Consider the following 18082-nt stretch of genomic DNA (forward strand, 5'->3'; position numbering starts at 1 on the left):
AATATGAGACTATCTATGTGGTGCTTTGTTGTCTTGCTGAACCTGCTGGCCTGCTTGATTAGTTGTTATGTATGCTTAACTTGGTGTAGTACTTAATTTTTGTCCCTCTATCACTATCCACTCTCCTTATTTGCTATTCATACTATTCTGAATTCTCATTCTTAGCCGGCTGAAAGCCAAGGCTATCTAGGTTCTATTGTCGACCTCCCTAGTGTGAGCACTGCTCGGGGTCCAATTGAGTCCCTTGTGAACTCTGACACACTATGGCTTGGTCCTAGTCATTCTTTTATCTCCAAAACTGTCCATAATACTCTATTTCCCTGTCATGTACTGCATGTCTATATTGGTTGTTCCAAGTAGTGCAACACTTGGTGTTGTGGCTCATTTGAATAGGTATGGGCTCTTCTATGGACCCATGATCGTGTATTGAACTTGGCTCTTCGTTGAATGCCCAATAAGGCTGGGTGTTTAGTTATTTTATTTGGGCATATCGTGGGCATGTTATGTAACACTGTTACTTTTACTTATTACTGGGCCTATAATAATCTTTGTATAAACAATTGGGGTTGTTAGTAAAAGGGAATGGGGTAGATTTTAATATTTACATGTGATGGGTAGATGACATGCCTATAGGACTTGATAATGTGTTCGCTATATGTGTTGTTCAATTACATGAGCACTGTAGAGATCATGACATTAGGAGAAGCACACACGCACTGTCTATTTACCATTAAACACTAGTTCAAATGCTATGTGTATTGCTACGTGTTTATAGACATCATGCCTATAGGAAGTGAGCACTCTTTCAATTTGCATGACTGCTTTCAACCGCATTAGAAACCTACCTATAGGAACAAAATGAATTTTCCTTCAATTCACTTCAATTATTCACTAGAAATCATGCCTACAGGATTTTGATCATTTCATTCGCTATTGTATCACATTGTTCACTAGAAATCTAGTTCATAGAACTAAGTATAAATAAAACAAGCTCTAAAGTACTATGCGTTAGAGATCCTGCCTATAGGAAATAATTGCTCGCTATAATTGGTTAATGCCAGGCCATTCAAGCACTGCTTCATGCACGTCGTATGAATAATTCTGGGACTTTTTCCCTAGGAGTTTCTGTTGTACCCAACTGCGTAAATCACTTAGGCATCGCACATATATGATTGGTAACTTAAAACTCCCAACAATTAGCTTATGATATACGCATGATTCTATCTATAAGCTATATCTTGTATCTGAAATCACTTGTATAATTTGATCGCCTAGAAAGCATGTCTATAGGATTCTATAGATTCTTGATCGGCATATGTGTTTGCGTGCATTTGTTGCTTAAGTGTGGAGACAAACTTGAGCCTTGACTGCCTATGTGTGAAGTCTAGTGTGTTTTGTATGTCGCCTAGTTTTGACATTTCTGAGCAGCCTAGATAAGGTCTAGAACTATCCAAATAGAGGTCCAAAACCTCCTGGACCATAGGTATGGGACAGGTAGTGCACGCATAGGGTACGACCTAGAATCGAATTAGAACGCTTTCAGGTAAATAACTTTAACATAGTAATCGAGTAGCAGGAGATGATAGTTTGTGTCCGCTGAATAATATGAGTAACACCCCATCTTGAGGGAGTTACGAAGCATTATTTATGTTGCACGGGGTGATCCTTTAAGCTAAAAAAACTTAGGACCCTCCTCTTCTTTGTATGTCGTTATTAGATCTAAATAGTCGTATCCCTATATTCTCACTAAGATGTGTGTCAATTATGTTGTAATAAAGTTCTGTGACTTCTGTACTCCTTTGTTTATTTGATCGCCTAGCTTAATCATAATCCACATAATCTTAAATTCAGTTGGGACTCACAATTGTAGACCTCAAGGAGTACCTAACACCTTCTCTTTGAGGTAACTTGAGCCTTTACCCGATCTTTGGTGGCGTTGACTAGTCAAACAGAGTCATTTGCATAATAGGTGCCCTAACACACCTTAAACCGTTAGGTGGCGACTCTCCTCTTTTAATACCTCCTAAAAAATAGTGGTCACATGTCGAAACCCAATTTCGCGAAGCGCGATAGCATGGCGACTCTGCTGGGGACACTTAGGTTATTGAGATAATGAACTTGGCTTATGTGGATTAGTTTTCTTTGTTGTAAAACGCACATTCCTTTTCCATATTTATTTGCTAAATTTTGCTATTACATGCACATCCCTTTCCCGTTCGCCTTTACTTGTTTAAACCCGTTATAACATGCACGTCCCTTCCCTTCTCCAACTTTATTTCCTTAAATTTGTTACAACATGCACGCCCCTTTCCCTATTCGCCCTTATTTGCTCTAACTGCTCTTCATTTGTTTAAAAACTACTATATTGTTTGCTTTATTATATTCTCGCATATATTCCACGGACTAACTTCTTCATTTGTCTCTCTTTTATGTTTTACCTTAATACTATATTTACCGCTTTTTACATATTTATCATGCAAATACTTGGCAATGTGTTATTATATTTGCACAAAGCATGCTCCGCATCATATTCCACTCGTACCCAACTAATACCATAGCGGCACTTGATGAGTGTCTGCGCTCTTCCAAAAATTACCCTTTTAATTTGGAAAGGCTTATTTGCGGTAAAACTAGTCCATCAGCGGTGCACTCGAAGGTTCCGTGCATTTCCCTCTCAAGTTGTCCACTTGAGGGTACCGATCTAGACCCTTCTAGAAACCTCACTCCAATATCAACTGTGCATGCATCATGTCAAACCTAGTATGGATTAGAACATTGTCCACATGACAATACACTAATATAAGCCTTGTCCAAAGTCCGACGGGATTTCCATAATCTCAACGGACTCCATCACGTTATGTGCATTACTTGGAGAAAATATGCCGATATGTTGATTATTAATGTGTAAATAGTCAGACCCAAAGGGGGAAAGGGCTAACTCTATATGTTTTGCAGAAAATGAGACACGAAGTTCCCAGGTTCGGCATGGTTCAAAACATACCACCTTTGTTGCTTGATTGGTGGAAGAACCTCTCATCTAGTGACCAGAATCATATGAAAAGGGTCCTCGGAAATTTACCTTCATTATTGGACATTCAGCCAAATAACAGCATTGATTGAGGCCGCCACTATGTTTTGGGATGATAAAAGAGTTGTCTTTCGCTTTGGTAATGTAGAGATGACCCCTCTCTTAGAGGAAATAGGAGGCTTTGCTAGGCTGCCATGGGATAGTCCGGGTTTATTAGTACTAGAAAATCGCACTCCCTGCGATTTTCTAAAAATTATGGGTTTCAAGAAAAATGATGAATTACTCTGTATGAAGGAGTCATACATACCATTTGAATCTCTTTATGAACGTTATGGGCATAACAAGTCATATCGCCTTCACCGTGATGAATTTGCCATTACTTCTTTGGGCTGGACACACCACCGAGTTTTTGTGTTCATTGTCTGTTTCTTGGGGTTGCTGATATTTTCGATGAAAGAGGGAGGATCCACACTCGTTTAGCCATGTTCGCTAGGACTCTAATGGAAGGAATTGAAGGAAAAACTTACACTATCATCCCCATGATCTTGGCCGAATGTATCGAGCTCTAGATCGATGCAAGCAGCGGTATGTGCATTTCGAGGGCTGTAATATGTTGCTACAGGTTTGGTTATTAGAACATTTCTAGAGAGGTGAATATCGTCAGGAACTTCTGCGATGATCATTGAATGACTACATAGCCTACCACCATCCAAAAAGAATGACATTTATCCCAGATAGGTTCGCGCAACCCGGAAATGCTGTGAGCTGGTGCGTTTCTTCAGCAATTTGACTAACGAAAGGGTACATTAGATGTTCGAATGGTTCCCTAGCAGCGAGTTCATCAGGTCAAGAGAAACCACTCATTTAGTGCTAATCGAGTTAAGAGGAATCTATCCTTATGCTCCTCTAAGAGTAATGAGGCAAGCGGGAAGAAAACAGGTTATACCTCGGGTTTCCAACATGGTCCAGTATAAAGCAGACTTTAAGTTCGAGGCGCAACATATGTGGAATCAAAAGGTCATTGTAGAGAAAGACACTATCGAGCCAGACAAGTACCATGCTGGCCATGTATACTTTACCCATCATGGTTGGTAGATGATATAGCGGGAGATGTCAAGCCAGGGATTTATCTGAAAAATAGGGTTATAGATGACGCTGCTGAAGCACAAGTCAAGTATAGGATGCTGCGCAAGAGGGTTTTCGAGTCTGAAGCTAGACATTTGGAGAAACACAAAGTGGATATGGAAGCTATCGGCGAATGGAAAGAAATTGCTACTAAATCAACAGAAAGAATGGAATATTTTGGGCAAGGGTTAATGGAACTCAAGGGGAAGATGAGGAAGAGGCTCTCGGATTGTCAGAATATGGAAGGCAATGAGGGAGGGCATCTAGCAAGGGCTTACCTACTATTGGACATGCGCGACCTGGGGAACTTGATTGATGGATCCAAGAAGGCCAACCATGGAGAAGGTCCCTCCGGGGCCAAATAGATTAGGAAATGATGTTCTTTACTACTTTTTAGCCTAGTTTTAGATTTCGATTGTAATAAGGCAAATGCCATTAGTAATTTTCTTATTATTGTCGTTTTAGTATAGATCTGATTTATTTTCGCATTAATGAAATGACACAATTATTGGCATCAATAACCACCAAGTCTACGTGTCGTTTAGGCCTACCTCGGGCACAACGAGGTCCCCCATATTAAGACGCAGATTTATTCAATATCGCAAACATCCTTTCAATATCCCTTACTGACTTGGTTATATTTTTTTTCTTTTGCTCTTTATTTTATATTAGTTATGTCAAAATAGCATATTTATATTTTTTTATAATACTAAGTTATTATTTTAAGCATTTTAGTGCATAAAAAATATTTTTATTTATTTATTAAGCATTTTTTATAAATCATTTTGATAAAATTTTGGGTATTTAAATAATATCCCATTATAACCAATTTTGGACCACATTAGTGGCCCAAAACTACCCAAACCTTAGCCCAGTCCATCCCAGCCCAAAGCCAAACGACCCTTAGTCTCAAACCCGGTCGGTACCTGTCTCAAATAACTCGACCCGTTCCACTTATGATCCTGACCGTTGATCTCAAATAATCAACGACCCATAATTAACCTATCCATTTTATATTACCCCTCACCCTAAACCCTAAAGACCCATTTTAGCCCGTCTGCCGCCCCCAAATCCTCTCGAACCTTCTCCTCTCTCCACAGAAACCCTGGTCGCCCCTCAAATCTCTTCAAATCCGTCTCAACCATGGATTCTCTCCATGATTTCCTTGCCTTTTGCATGTTATCTCGTTATTTTCTACAAAACTATGGTATCACCTAGTACTTGCCTAAACATGGCAAGTACTATCTCTCATAATCCGGTCATTCAACTTCAATCGCTTGAATCTGGACAGTATTTAGTCCATATACATTATGACCATGGATATATATGGGTATGATTAGCCAATATTTTCGGTCAATCTTTGATTTTTGTCAATTAAGGTTTACCTATTTTTTTCCTAATCCAATTTTTATTGATTCTGCATGCTAATATTTACTTATTTATGTTTGATTTTACAGTTTTCCTTATTTACTGATTTGATTTCTGTCACTATATAAAACCCCCCCTCATCCCCCTTTGAAGAGACTGTAATCGATATACTTTCACTAAAAATTGGAGCTTTGTTTTGTGATTCCCTCATTCTCTTGTTCTGTACTTCATTTTGGCCGGCTGAAAGCCAAGGCTACTGAGATTCTGTTATTCGAACTTTCTCTTAGTGCGAGCATTGCCCGGATTTATTCTGAAGCTCTTGGGAACTTTGATGCATTAAGATTCTGGATTCTTGTGGAATTTTTGTTCTTTGTTGTCGTCAGTTTAACTGGTAAGTCGCTTGATCTTCTGTAATTTCATTTTATGTGTCTCTGATTTGCATGTACTCTCACTTCTGAAACCTATGGCTTAATGTGTTTCTGGGCTACTTTTATGCACAACTCTATTAGCCTTACACTCGTTTTAAATCTCTCTAGCATTTAACTCCTCATAATGTTGCTAGTTCTGAGATTGTCTATGTCTAACTTGGATAATCTGAACCCTCCTAAGCTCGTTTAGCTAGTGTATTGGTGTCTGAATGTTCATGAATATGCTTACCTGCTTTGTCCTGAATCTCTGTAATGAATGCCTCACATCTGTAATAACATGTGTTAAGACCTTCTCTGTTAACTATGACTTGTTTCTCTGCTATTGTGTCACTCATCATGCCCACTTGATCTCATACCCCTTTAATGATGGATTTCAATTATAGAACAGTTATCTCAACTTGTTTTTCCTACCATGTTTGAACTGTTTTGATATTAAGATGAATCCCTGGCATAACTTAGACCTTCCCCTAGTTAATTAGTCTACTGGTCAATGTTTGAATGCCTACGTTTGCCATTTGACATGAGTTTATTTTCACACTATTATGAATCTTTGCAATGATTATCTTTCATATGTAATGTGTTCTAATCTGTGTTAAGATTTTTCTATCAACTATGACCTTGCTTCCCTGCTAATATGTCCCCCAACATGTCTTTGTCTCACTAATTCCTTGTTCCTTCAGTGATTACTTAACTTGTCACAATGTGTGTTCCCCTATCATGTCTAAATGTTGTCTTGTTCCCTGATGAGAGTTAACGTGTCTGTTTCATAACATCAAGACCTATACTTAGCACAATCTGGACCTTCTTTAGGTAAATAGTCTATTGTGTCGATGCTAGAATACCTACATATGCTATTTAACATGAGCTTACTCTTCACTATGTACTGAATCTCTATGATGCTTGTCTTGCATACATAATGTGTTTTAATCCCCTGTTCATTCAGTGATTGCTTGGACTGTCATAATGTGTGCTTCCTATCATGTTTCAATGCAATCTTGCCTCCTGATGAGAATTAACATGTTTGCCTTATGATACTAAGATGCATGCTTAGCTCAATCCGAACCTCTTAGGTCCCAATTGGTTTAATGTCATGAATGATAATGTATATCTTGCAAACCTATTTCTTCCCCAATTTCTTTCAATATGAGACTATTTATGTGGTGTTTTGCTGTCTTGCTGAACCTGTTGCCTGCTTGATTAGTTGCTATGTATGCTTAACTTGGCGTAGTACTTAATTTCTGTCCCTCTATCACTATTCACTCTCCTTATTTGCTACTCATGCTATTTTGAGTTCTCATTCTTAGCCGGCTGAAAACCAAGGTTATCTAGGTTCTATTGTCGACCTCCCTAGTGTGAGCACTGCTCAAGGTCCAATTGAGGCCTTTGTGAACTTTGACACACTAGGGCTTGGTCCTAATCATTCTTTCAACCTCCAAAACTATCCCTAATACTCTACTTCCCTGTCATATACTGCATGTCTATATTAGTTGTTCTAAGTGGTGCAACACTTGGTGCTGTGGCTCATTTGAATGGGTATGGGCTCTTCTATGGACCCATGATCGTGTATTAAACGTGAATCTTTGTTGAAGGCCCAATAAGGATGGGTATTTAGTTATTTTATTTGGGCCTACAGTGGGCATGTTCACTGTTACGTAATATTTTTACTCATTGTTGGGCATGTAATAATCTTTGTATAAACAATTGGGGTTATTAGTAAAAGGAAATGGGGGTAGATTTTAATATTTACATGCGATGGGTAGATGTCATGCCTATAGGACTTGATAATGTGTTCGCTATATGTGTTGTTCAATTACATGAGCACTGTAGAGATCATGACATTAGGAGAAGCACACATGCATTGCCTGTTTACCATTAAACATGAGTTCAAATGCTATGTCTACTGCTACGTGTTTATAGACAACATGCCTATAGGAAGTGAGCACTCTTTCAATTTGCATGACTGCTTTCAACCGCATTAGAAACCTGCCTTTAGGAACAAAATGAATTTTCCTTCAATTCACTTCAGTTATTCACTAGAAATCATGCCTACAGGATTTTGATCATTTCATTCGCTATTGTATCACATTGTTCACTAGAAATCTAGTTCATAGAACTAAGTATAAATAAAACAAGCTCTAAAGTACTATGCGTTAGAGATCCTGCCTATAGGAAATAATTGCTCGCTATAATTGGTTAATGCCAGGCCATTCAAGCACTGCTTCATGCACGTCGTATGAATAATTCTGGGACTCTTTCCCTAGCAGATTCTATTGTACCCAACTGCGTAAATCACTTAGGCATCGCATATATCCCAGCAATTAGCTTATGATACACGCATGATTCTGTCTATAAGCTATATCCTGCATCTGAAATCACTTGCATGCTTTGATCGCCTAGAAAGCATGTCTATAGGATTCTGCAGATTCCTGATCGGCATATGTGTTTGCGTGCATTTGTTGCTTAAGTGTGGCGGCAAACTTGAGCCTTGACTGCCTATATGTGAAGTCTAGTGTGTTTTGTATGTCGCCTAGTTTTGACATTTCTGAGAAACCTAGATAAGGTCTAGAACTATCCAAATAGAGGTCCAAAACCTCCTGGACCATAGGTATGGGACGGGTAGTGCACGCATAGGGTACGACCTAGAATCGAATTAGAACGCTTTCAGGTAAACAACTTTAACATAGTAATCGGGTAGCAGGAGATGATAGTCTGTGTCCGCTGAATAATATGAGTAACACCCCATCTTGAGGGAGTTACGAAGTATTATTTATGTTGCACGGGGTGATACTTTAAGCTAAAAAACTTAGGACCCCCCCTCTTCTTTGTATGTCGTTATTAGATCTAAATAGTTGTATCCCTATATTCACACTAAGATCTGTATCAATTATGTTGTAATAAAGTTCTGTGACTTCTGAACTCCTTTGTTTATTTGATAACCTAGCTTAATCATAATCCACATAATCTTAAGTTCAGTCGGGACCCACAATTATGGACCTCGAGGAGTGCCTAACACTTTCTCTTTGAGGTAACTTGAGCCCTTACCCGATCTTTAGTGGCGTTGACTAGTCTAACAGAGTCATTTGCATAATAGGTGCCCTAACACACCTTAAACCATTAGGTGGCGACTATCCTCTTGTGGCTAGATTCGGGACGTTTGGAGGCCGAAGTGGTTGTTCTAAGTGGTGCAACACTTGGTGATGTGGCTCATTTGAATGGGTATGGGCTCTTCTATGGACCCATGATCGTGTATTGAACGTAGCTCTTTGTTGAAGGCCCAGTAAGGTTGGATATTTAGTTATTTTATTTGGGCCTACCGTGGGCATGTTCACTGTTATGTTATATTTTTACTCATTGTTGGGCTTGTAATAATCTTTGTATAAATAATTGTGGTTGTTAGTAAAAGGGAATGGGGTAGATTTTAATATTTACATGCGATGGGTAGATGTCATGCCTATAGGAATTGATAATGTGTTCGCTATATGTGTTGTTCAATTACATGAGCACTGTAGAGATCATGACATTAGGAGAAGCACACACGCACTGCCTGTTTACCATTAAGCATGAGTTCAAATGCTTTGTCTACTGCTACGTGTTTATAGACAGCATACCTATAGGAAGTGAGCACTCTTTCAATTTGCATGACTGGTTTCAACCGCATTAGAAACCTGCCTATAGGAACAAAATGAATTTTCCTTTAATTCACTTCAGTTATTCACTAGAAATCATGCCTACGGGATTTTGATTATTTCATTCGCTATTGTATCACATTGTTCACTAGAAATCTTGTTCATAGGACTAAGTATAAATAAAACAAGCTCTGAAGTACTATGCGTTAGAGATCCTGCCTATAGGAAATAATTGCTCGCTATAATTGGTTAATGCCAGGCCATTCAAGCACTGCTTCATGCACGTCGTATGAATAATTCTGGGACTTTTTCCCTAGGAGTTTCTGTTGTACCCAACTGCGTAAATCACTTAGGCATCGCACATATATGATTGGTAACTTAAAACTCCCAACAATTAGCTTATGATATACGCATGATTCTATCTATAAGCTATATCTTGTATCTGAAATCACTTGTATAATTTGATCGCCTAGAAAGCATGTCTATAGGATTCTATAGATTCTTGATCGGCATATGTGTTTGCGTGCATTTGTTGCTTAAGTGTGGAGACAAACTTGAGCCTTGACTGCTTATGTGTGAAGTCTAGTGTGTTTTGAATGTCGCCTAGTTTTGACATTTCTGAGCAGCCTAGATAAGGTCTAGAACTATCCAAATAGAGGTCCAAAACCCCATCTTGAGGGAGTTACGAAGTATTATTTATGTTGCACGGGGTGATCCTTTAAGCTAAAAAAACTTAGGACCCTCCTCTTCTTTGTATGTCGTTATTAGATCTAAATAGTCGTATCCCTATATTCGCACTAAGATCTGTCTCAATTATGTTGTAATAAAGTTCTGTGACTTCTGAACTCCTTTATTTATTTGATTACCTAGCTTAATCATAATCCACATAATCTTAAGTTCAGTCGGGACCCATAATTGTGGACCTCGAGGAGTGCTTAATACTTTCTCTTTGAGTCAACTTGAGCCCTTACACGATCTTTGGTGGCGTTGACTAGTCAAACAAAGTCATTTGCATAATAGGTGCCCTAACGCACCTTATACCGTTAGGTGGCGACTCTCCTCTTTTAATACGTCATAAAAAAGAATGGTCACATGAAGAAGCCCAATTTTGCGAGAAAAATGGGGCGCGACACTAATTATGCTTATGTCTGGGTAGTTTTAGGCTTACACTATATTTTGTTGACACTGTTATTTGATTATGCTTACTAATTTCCTTGAATAGAGCTGAGATTTGGGGATTTCAAGAATTTAAAAATTTCTAGTAGAATTTCTTGTTTTGGAAAGAATTGAGGGATATTATAATAACTTGAGGAATCTATGTTCAACCGCATCGCAAGTATATTCCGCGAGCGGGGTAAATTTCCACTGCTCTCATGGGAGCGAGTCATTCTCCTCGGCAGGTTAATAAATGCATCTATGATTCGTGTTGTTCGACCCTCGGCATTGCACACAATATATTTATATGTATTTTGGATCGGGTCGTACGTCCTCGGCATAATTCGTGCGTACTAATACTGGGAGCCTTATTATGTTTGATATTGTTTTACTGACTTGAGAGGTTATATGGTTAAATGAGGAAAATTAATTTGGTGCTTACTATTGGTGAAAGGATTATTTATTTATTTCTTGCTTTCGAGTTCTATTATCATGTATATACCCAATGTTTAATTAGAATTTTTATATATATTATTGTTGGCCCATAGTAAGTGTCGAAGTCGACCCCTCGTCACTACTTCTTCGAGGTTAGACTAGATACTTATTGGGTACATGTTATTTATGTACTCACGCTACACTTCTGCACTAAATATGTAGGACCTGAGGCAGGTGCATCTGGATATCAGTCTGGCACGCATCCTTGACTACTACGATACTTTGTGGTGAGCTGCCTTCCGAGCCCGTTCTGCAGCAGCCGAAGTCTTCTTTTTGCTTTATTTTCTGTCTATCTCGTTTCAGACAGCAGTGTAGTACTCTTTTGTATATTCTACTAGTAGCTCATATACTTGTGACATGAGGTCTTGGAGATTTATGCTAGTAGACACTTGATGGTTTTGGGTTATTTTACCTGTCTCACTTGCTTTAAAAATTTTGATCTCTCATTTTTATTAAACTCTTACTTCTTAATTATGCATAAATTAAAAATCAACTATTTCAAATCTTTAAAAGACAAGATCACGAAGTTAGTTCACGGTTGGCTTGTCTAGCATTAACGTTGGGCACCATTACGACCTATAGGAGAAATTGGGTCGTGACAACTTTATTTCAAAAAGAGCACATTTATTTACAATTACAGTATTTTCTAAAGATCATTTATGTTTGTCTTCAAATTTTAAAATACAATCCACAATTTAAGGAATTAATTTTGAACCATATTAATCTATTATCTCCCATGATTAATCTAAACTTATCAATTTCCTATGAAAGTTCCCCCCTAATAGGTTGCTTTAGAATTTCCATTTTCCATTATTATACCAAACACAGTCTAAAGTAATCCACATTTTTATTCCGTGTTTGAAGGTGTATATATACATATGTGATATATTTTTACAAGGTAATTTTAAATATCTTGTGATGAATATATTATATATATTTGAATATACTAAACCTATTTTATGTTTATTCAACGTATATTTTTGTATATATGACGTATAAAAATATATACATATTTGATATATGTATTATATATATTTAATGTATATACTTATATATACTTGATGAGATCAATATATAGTTTAAGTATATTTGATATTTGAAATATATACTCCGTATATGTGATATATTTTAAATTTATATTTGATGTACATTATGTACAAACAATAACATATAAGTATATAAATATACTATTAGGATATTGAAACAAACACATTTACGCAAACCTTACCCCTACCCTGGGTAGAGAGGTTGTTTCCGATAGACCCTCGGCTCCCTCCCTCCAAGAACTCCCACCTTGCTCTTAGTTGAAAGTGGAGAGTGCTCACCACTAGAGCAACCCGCTCTTATCATTTGATGTACATTATATTCACACAATAACATGGCATATATGTTATAAATATACTATAAGGATGTTGAAGCAAACACACGACGCTAAAAATCTTAAACATGTGTTGACATATCCCATTCCCTGCTATGTTGAGCCAAAATTGTGAATCATCTATTGCGGAAGAAATAAACTAGATATTTTAGTTGTTTGCTTCCTACTAGTTGCTTCTCATCACTTTATATAATATATGGAATATTTGGAATATCAAGAATTATGGCCCTTACGAATATTGCAATTGTTTGATGCTAAGGATGTTAATATCTTAATTGAGGAGAACCGGCGTAACTGAAACTCTCTGGATGCGTGATTTAAGGTACGTGGTTTAAAAATTTCTTGCTAGGAATATAATTATTTAATTGCCTTGTGTGTAAAATACCTAATGCTGCTACATCTTAGAAAATTTTCCTAAAATTTTGCCTAATTACGTTTTTACTCTAATAATTATGAGAATTGGGCTAGGTAGTTGGGAAGAATTTGGACAAGGTGTTTGGGTTATTTTAAAGGTATTTTGCGCGCGTATATATATATATATATATATATATATATATATATATATATATATAAAACTTATTTTCACTATTTTAGCTAGGTTTTTCTATTTATAGAAAATAATTTCTTACAAAATATATACAAATCAGGTCAAAAGCTACAATTTATATACAACTTGAATATAATTGTACAAGATCGGGTTAAAAGCTACAATTTACATACAACTTATATACAATTATATTAGTTGTATATATTTTGCATCTCGTTTATAATTTATACACCAGACATACAAAATATATACAATTTATTTATTTATTCTTCTTCTAGTTTCAATTTAAAATTTCAACCAAAACCAACTCGAATTTTCATTAAATTCTCTTAAAATTGAGATATAAATTTCAAGATATTCCCAATTATTTGCAATAATACCCAATCAAAATAAATAACAATTTCACAAGAACTGATTTTCGAATTCAAACCTTTGAATTATTTTAATGCTTGTCCATGAAGTTGTTAATAGATTAACAAGATTTCCAATTCAATCTGTCCACTTCTAATTTAGAAGCTAAAGAAAAAGGGTTTTGGCAGCAGAACTAGCATTCCCTATTGAATTATTTTATATATAATTAATAAATTATATATCAAATTATAATTAATTTAAAACCTCTCTAATGGAGTAATAAAAATTTTAATATAGTACAGCTAAGTAATAAGTCATATTTTAATTGCTATTGTATGTGGTTAAAATAAGAGCGATTGAAGGAATAACTTTATAAAAGTTAGGTAAAAATTGACTTAATATTTGTCACACCCCTTTTTACCACCCACCAAAGAAAATAAAGTAATTTGTAAAGTTCAAACGGTTTTTAAAATTAAAAGTGACAAAATATTTGTTTAAAAGGGATTTTCTTGGAGTCACCACTTGACATAATCACGGTGTGCCAAGTCACCATTTTAAAAACAATTCTCCCTTAAAAACATATTTGACTCCAAAAAATATAAATGACTCCCGAGTCCCATGAAAGTCACTGCTGCATACATAATCGGGAATCTTACAGAAATATCCCCAAAAAGTCATAACTTACTAACTTCTAGCCATTAATCATAGACTTACGAAAATTAGCCAAACACATATAAAAATTAATAACCCAAAGAAATAAGGTTCTTTCTCTTCACGAATCACAGACAAAGATCTCCTTCCATATTTTTAAGCGTGATTAGCAATATTAGATGCAAGACGGAAAGGAAATTTCATGGATGAGATAGCAAATAAGGTGATAAAATACGAAAAAATATACATGCAAGATTCCAAAAATATAAGAATTTTTTTTTTTCGATGGGTATGATTGAGATTCATTGAAAACATATAGACGAGTCAATATACAAAATTTGAGAAAGATTGGAGGTGATTTAGTATCAAAATTCGTAATTAAAGTCGAGTTTAAAAAATTCTTCTGCGGCACATGTATATCATATGCAAGTATACATGGATATACATGTGATACACATTTGATACAGTATATATATATATATATATATATACAAAAAAGATACATATGTGATACACAAATTATACACAGTGTGATACACATATCATTTTTTTCATGTTCATCTTCTACTTCGAATTTTCAATTCAAACCACCTCAAAACTCCACCAAATCATCTCAAAATTGAGATTCAAGCTCCTTAAATTGTACCCAATCTATTCTAATAATACCTGCTCAAAAGAAAGCAAAAAAATTGATCTTTTTTTGGCTACAAATAACTAATTGGCTAATATTGATAATATTTGACTAATATTAGTAATAGTTTACGAATTGATCAATTTTTGTAATAAATTACTTATAAATGGACATAGTTCGTATTTTCCTTACATAATCTAGTTGGCTTTTAAAAATATTCGAATTGTGGCAAAACACACGAAAAGAAAAATAAACACAAAACATGGTTCGAAGTTGACCATACCTAAATAAAAAAAAATAAAAGGAAAGTACTAAAAATCCTAAACTAACGCTCCCACGATGAGTTTGGTTTTGGCCTCTGTTTACATGTACTATAAGACATTCCCCTTATTAAAATATTTAAAAGATTCTCGGGAATTCCCTAGATAAAACAATAAATTAAGAGACAACCTCACCTCGAATAAAATAAAAAGACCTAAAGTTTGCCTATCCTTTGTCGCCACATAAATCCTATTTTGGCGACTTTTGAAACTTGTGTGGCGACTTGTCTGATTTCTTGTAGTGTTAAAAGACTTCTGAACAGCTTCACAAAAGCAAAACTACAAAAGTCCCAACGAACCGGAAACACCGAACGACAATAAACAACAGCAACGAACTCGAAACAACCTCGCATCAAACTCCATCTTTGAAAACCAGATTCGAAAGAAGAAACTGATATTTTTTTATATATATTTTCGAGTTTGAAATAGAAACTAGACTAGAGAAAACCCCAAAATTTTGAAAAGTGAACTCCCAGAAGAAGTTTTGAAACCCTAAACCTCTGCCTTTTTCTCTCCCATTTACTGAACCTTCTCTTAATAATGAAAAATTACACAAGGAAACAAAATATAGAAAAAACTAAAACAGTCAAACCTTTCTATAACAATTTCTTTTGTTCGATTTGGATTTTTTTTTGGCTCTACTATAGTGAAGTGCCATTATAACATAATAATCAGTCCGAGAAAACCCGACTTTTATAATGAATAACTATTATATAGAGATATTTTAATAGAGAGGTCTGACCGTAAAATGAAAACAGATCATCTTCACAAATTGTTAAACTTAATAAGACATCAATGAAAAGAGCAAGTCACGAGTTACAATCGTTCCTACAACATTGAGTGAACAATTTTGAAGTCAGACAAAAGAGGGTCAGAACCAAAGCTTAGGTTCCCTAAGGGAATAGCAACTGACATAGTTTAAAAGTAGAGGGTCTGTCTTCATATCATTCTTTGAGAACCCTCACTGCAGCATACTTGTTACCCCTTCTAAGATATCCCATAATTATAAGATCGTACATGACAGGCGTAGGCTTCAGGTTAAATTTCTTCAAATCATTTATCATATCATATGCGCCTTTAAAATTGTTCATTCCCACAAACAACTTTATCATCATCTCAATGGTCTCGCAATCTGGCTTGATTTGGTGGCGAAGTATCAATGAATATATTTCATAAACCAAATGACCATGCTTATAGAATTTACGACATTGATATAGTATGGTATTAACTGTCTCGGACTGTAATGTCACACCAGCTTCACACATCCTATTAGTCACTCCTAGTGCAGTATCTATCTTATCTGCGTTACAACAGTAGTTAAGAAGCTTATGAAATTGGGAATAAGTTGGAACAAGCTTAAACATATCATGTAAACAGTAGAATTTATGGACAATTTCATCAATACATAAATGTCGCAAGCTAGTTGCATAATAGTAAATGCATTCTGAGATTTTTTCTGTTCCAATATCACTTGTTGCTAACTCACAAAGAATTTTCCACCCCAAGTCTTGGTCCGGCAAGTCATCATAGACGTTGTTCATTGACAAGATATAGAAGATGTTTGCCATACAATACATAGATGAAAATTTTGTTATGTCAGCAGCGTCTAAAAGCATCGAAGCTTCAACACTTCAGTCATATTCACATAGTGCTAACAGATAGTTTTCTAGAATGGCGGATTTATTAATACCATCATAATGTTTAAAATCATTGACGAGTTGTTTTATTTTATCTCGCCTTCCCTTTACAATCCAAAGCAACATGTTGTAGTAAGCTAATCTTGGATGTGAATCAGCATTATTTCCATCTATTATTAGGTCACGGTAAAAGTGAAACTTGTTTAGCATACCAAAATCAATAAAATACTGAAGAATGTGAAGATAGCTCTCCTCTTCTAGTTGGAAACCTTGCTCCTTAATTGATTCAAGAAGTTGACAATCTTTTGAAAACTCACCTATATCGTTGGTGTATCTGGCATTGTGTACGCATTCTCTTATTTGAGCATTGACTTCGTCTACATAATTGGATTGTATTAGAGTATTATACCCTAATCCCAATTTACCAAACATAAAATCAGTCCTCAATACAGTACCGGTAGACTTTTTAGAACATATAGTTGTTGTATACAGTTTTGGCGAATAAATAGCTGAATTAAACTTCAAGGAAAGGGCAGTGGCTGAACGGAATAAAGACACTAGGGTTTTGAATTTGGGCGCAGCCATTCTTCTTGATATTGGAGTGGTAAAGTTTTGTGATAAGAGTGGTGATTTACAACTAGAATTGTGCTTGGGAAGCAAATTAATTGTGAGAATAACCCTACTTTCTATCTGCATACTATTGTGCGTGAGTGCCTATGTGAGACGTGAATGAAGGTTTATTATCACTTTTATCCCATATCAGAAATTATTTATATTTGGTAGCCAGAAATTTGTATAAAATTTATATAATTTTTGTATATAACATACAAAATATATATATACAATTTTTTTTTTTATTTTTTTAGCTATTATTTTGAGAGCGGCTATGCAGTGTCATTTTTCTGTTGCTGATTTCGAAAAAAAAAGAGTAAAAACATTCGAAAAAAGAAATCTTTTTTTTATGGCCAAACGGCCCTAAGAGTGGACAATGTGTGTTGTATCATGTATGTCTAAATAGAATGATTTATGCCAAAATAAAGTGGAGTGTGTGCGCGCCATTGTATATTGAAAAACAAAAATGACGTGTGTAGTGTGCCATGTTAGTTGGTTAATTGATCTTTTCCATTTCTTTTTCTTTTAAATAAAAATAGCTACGTAGAATACTATACTCATTATCTAAAGTTCAAAAATAAATAAATAACTATATTAAAGAAGTATAACTACTACTCAATATTTAATAAAAATCTACAACTTAAAATCACACTAAACTAATAAGTAAAAATATTTTTTGAAACTTTTCTTTTTATCTTTTGTAAAAATAAAATGTCAAGACTATTTTTGT

The 18082-nt window shown here is 35.5% G+C and overlaps 1 protein-coding gene across 1 annotated transcript; it reads right to left on the reverse strand.

Moving 5' to 3' along the window:
- Positions 1 to 16047: 16047 nt before the first annotated feature.
- On the reverse strand, positions 16048 to 17325 carry LOC142168349 (pentatricopeptide repeat-containing protein At4g04790, mitochondrial-like). Its single transcript, XM_075229026.1, has 2 exons — positions 16794 to 17325; positions 16048 to 16709 (listed from the first exon to the last, which is right to left on the reverse strand). The coding sequence occupies exons 1-2, from the start codon at positions 17323 to 17325 to the stop codon at positions 16048 to 16050; spliced, it is 1194 nt and encodes a 397-aa protein (XP_075085127.1).
- Between the last annotated feature and the right edge of the window lie 757 nt (positions 17326 to 18082).

This window comes from Nicotiana tabacum, chromosome 13 (assembly GCF_000715075.1).
Source record: "Nicotiana tabacum cultivar K326 chromosome 13, ASM71507v2, whole genome shotgun sequence".
NCBI lineage: Eukaryota > Viridiplantae > Streptophyta > Magnoliopsida > Solanales > Solanaceae > Nicotiana > Nicotiana tabacum.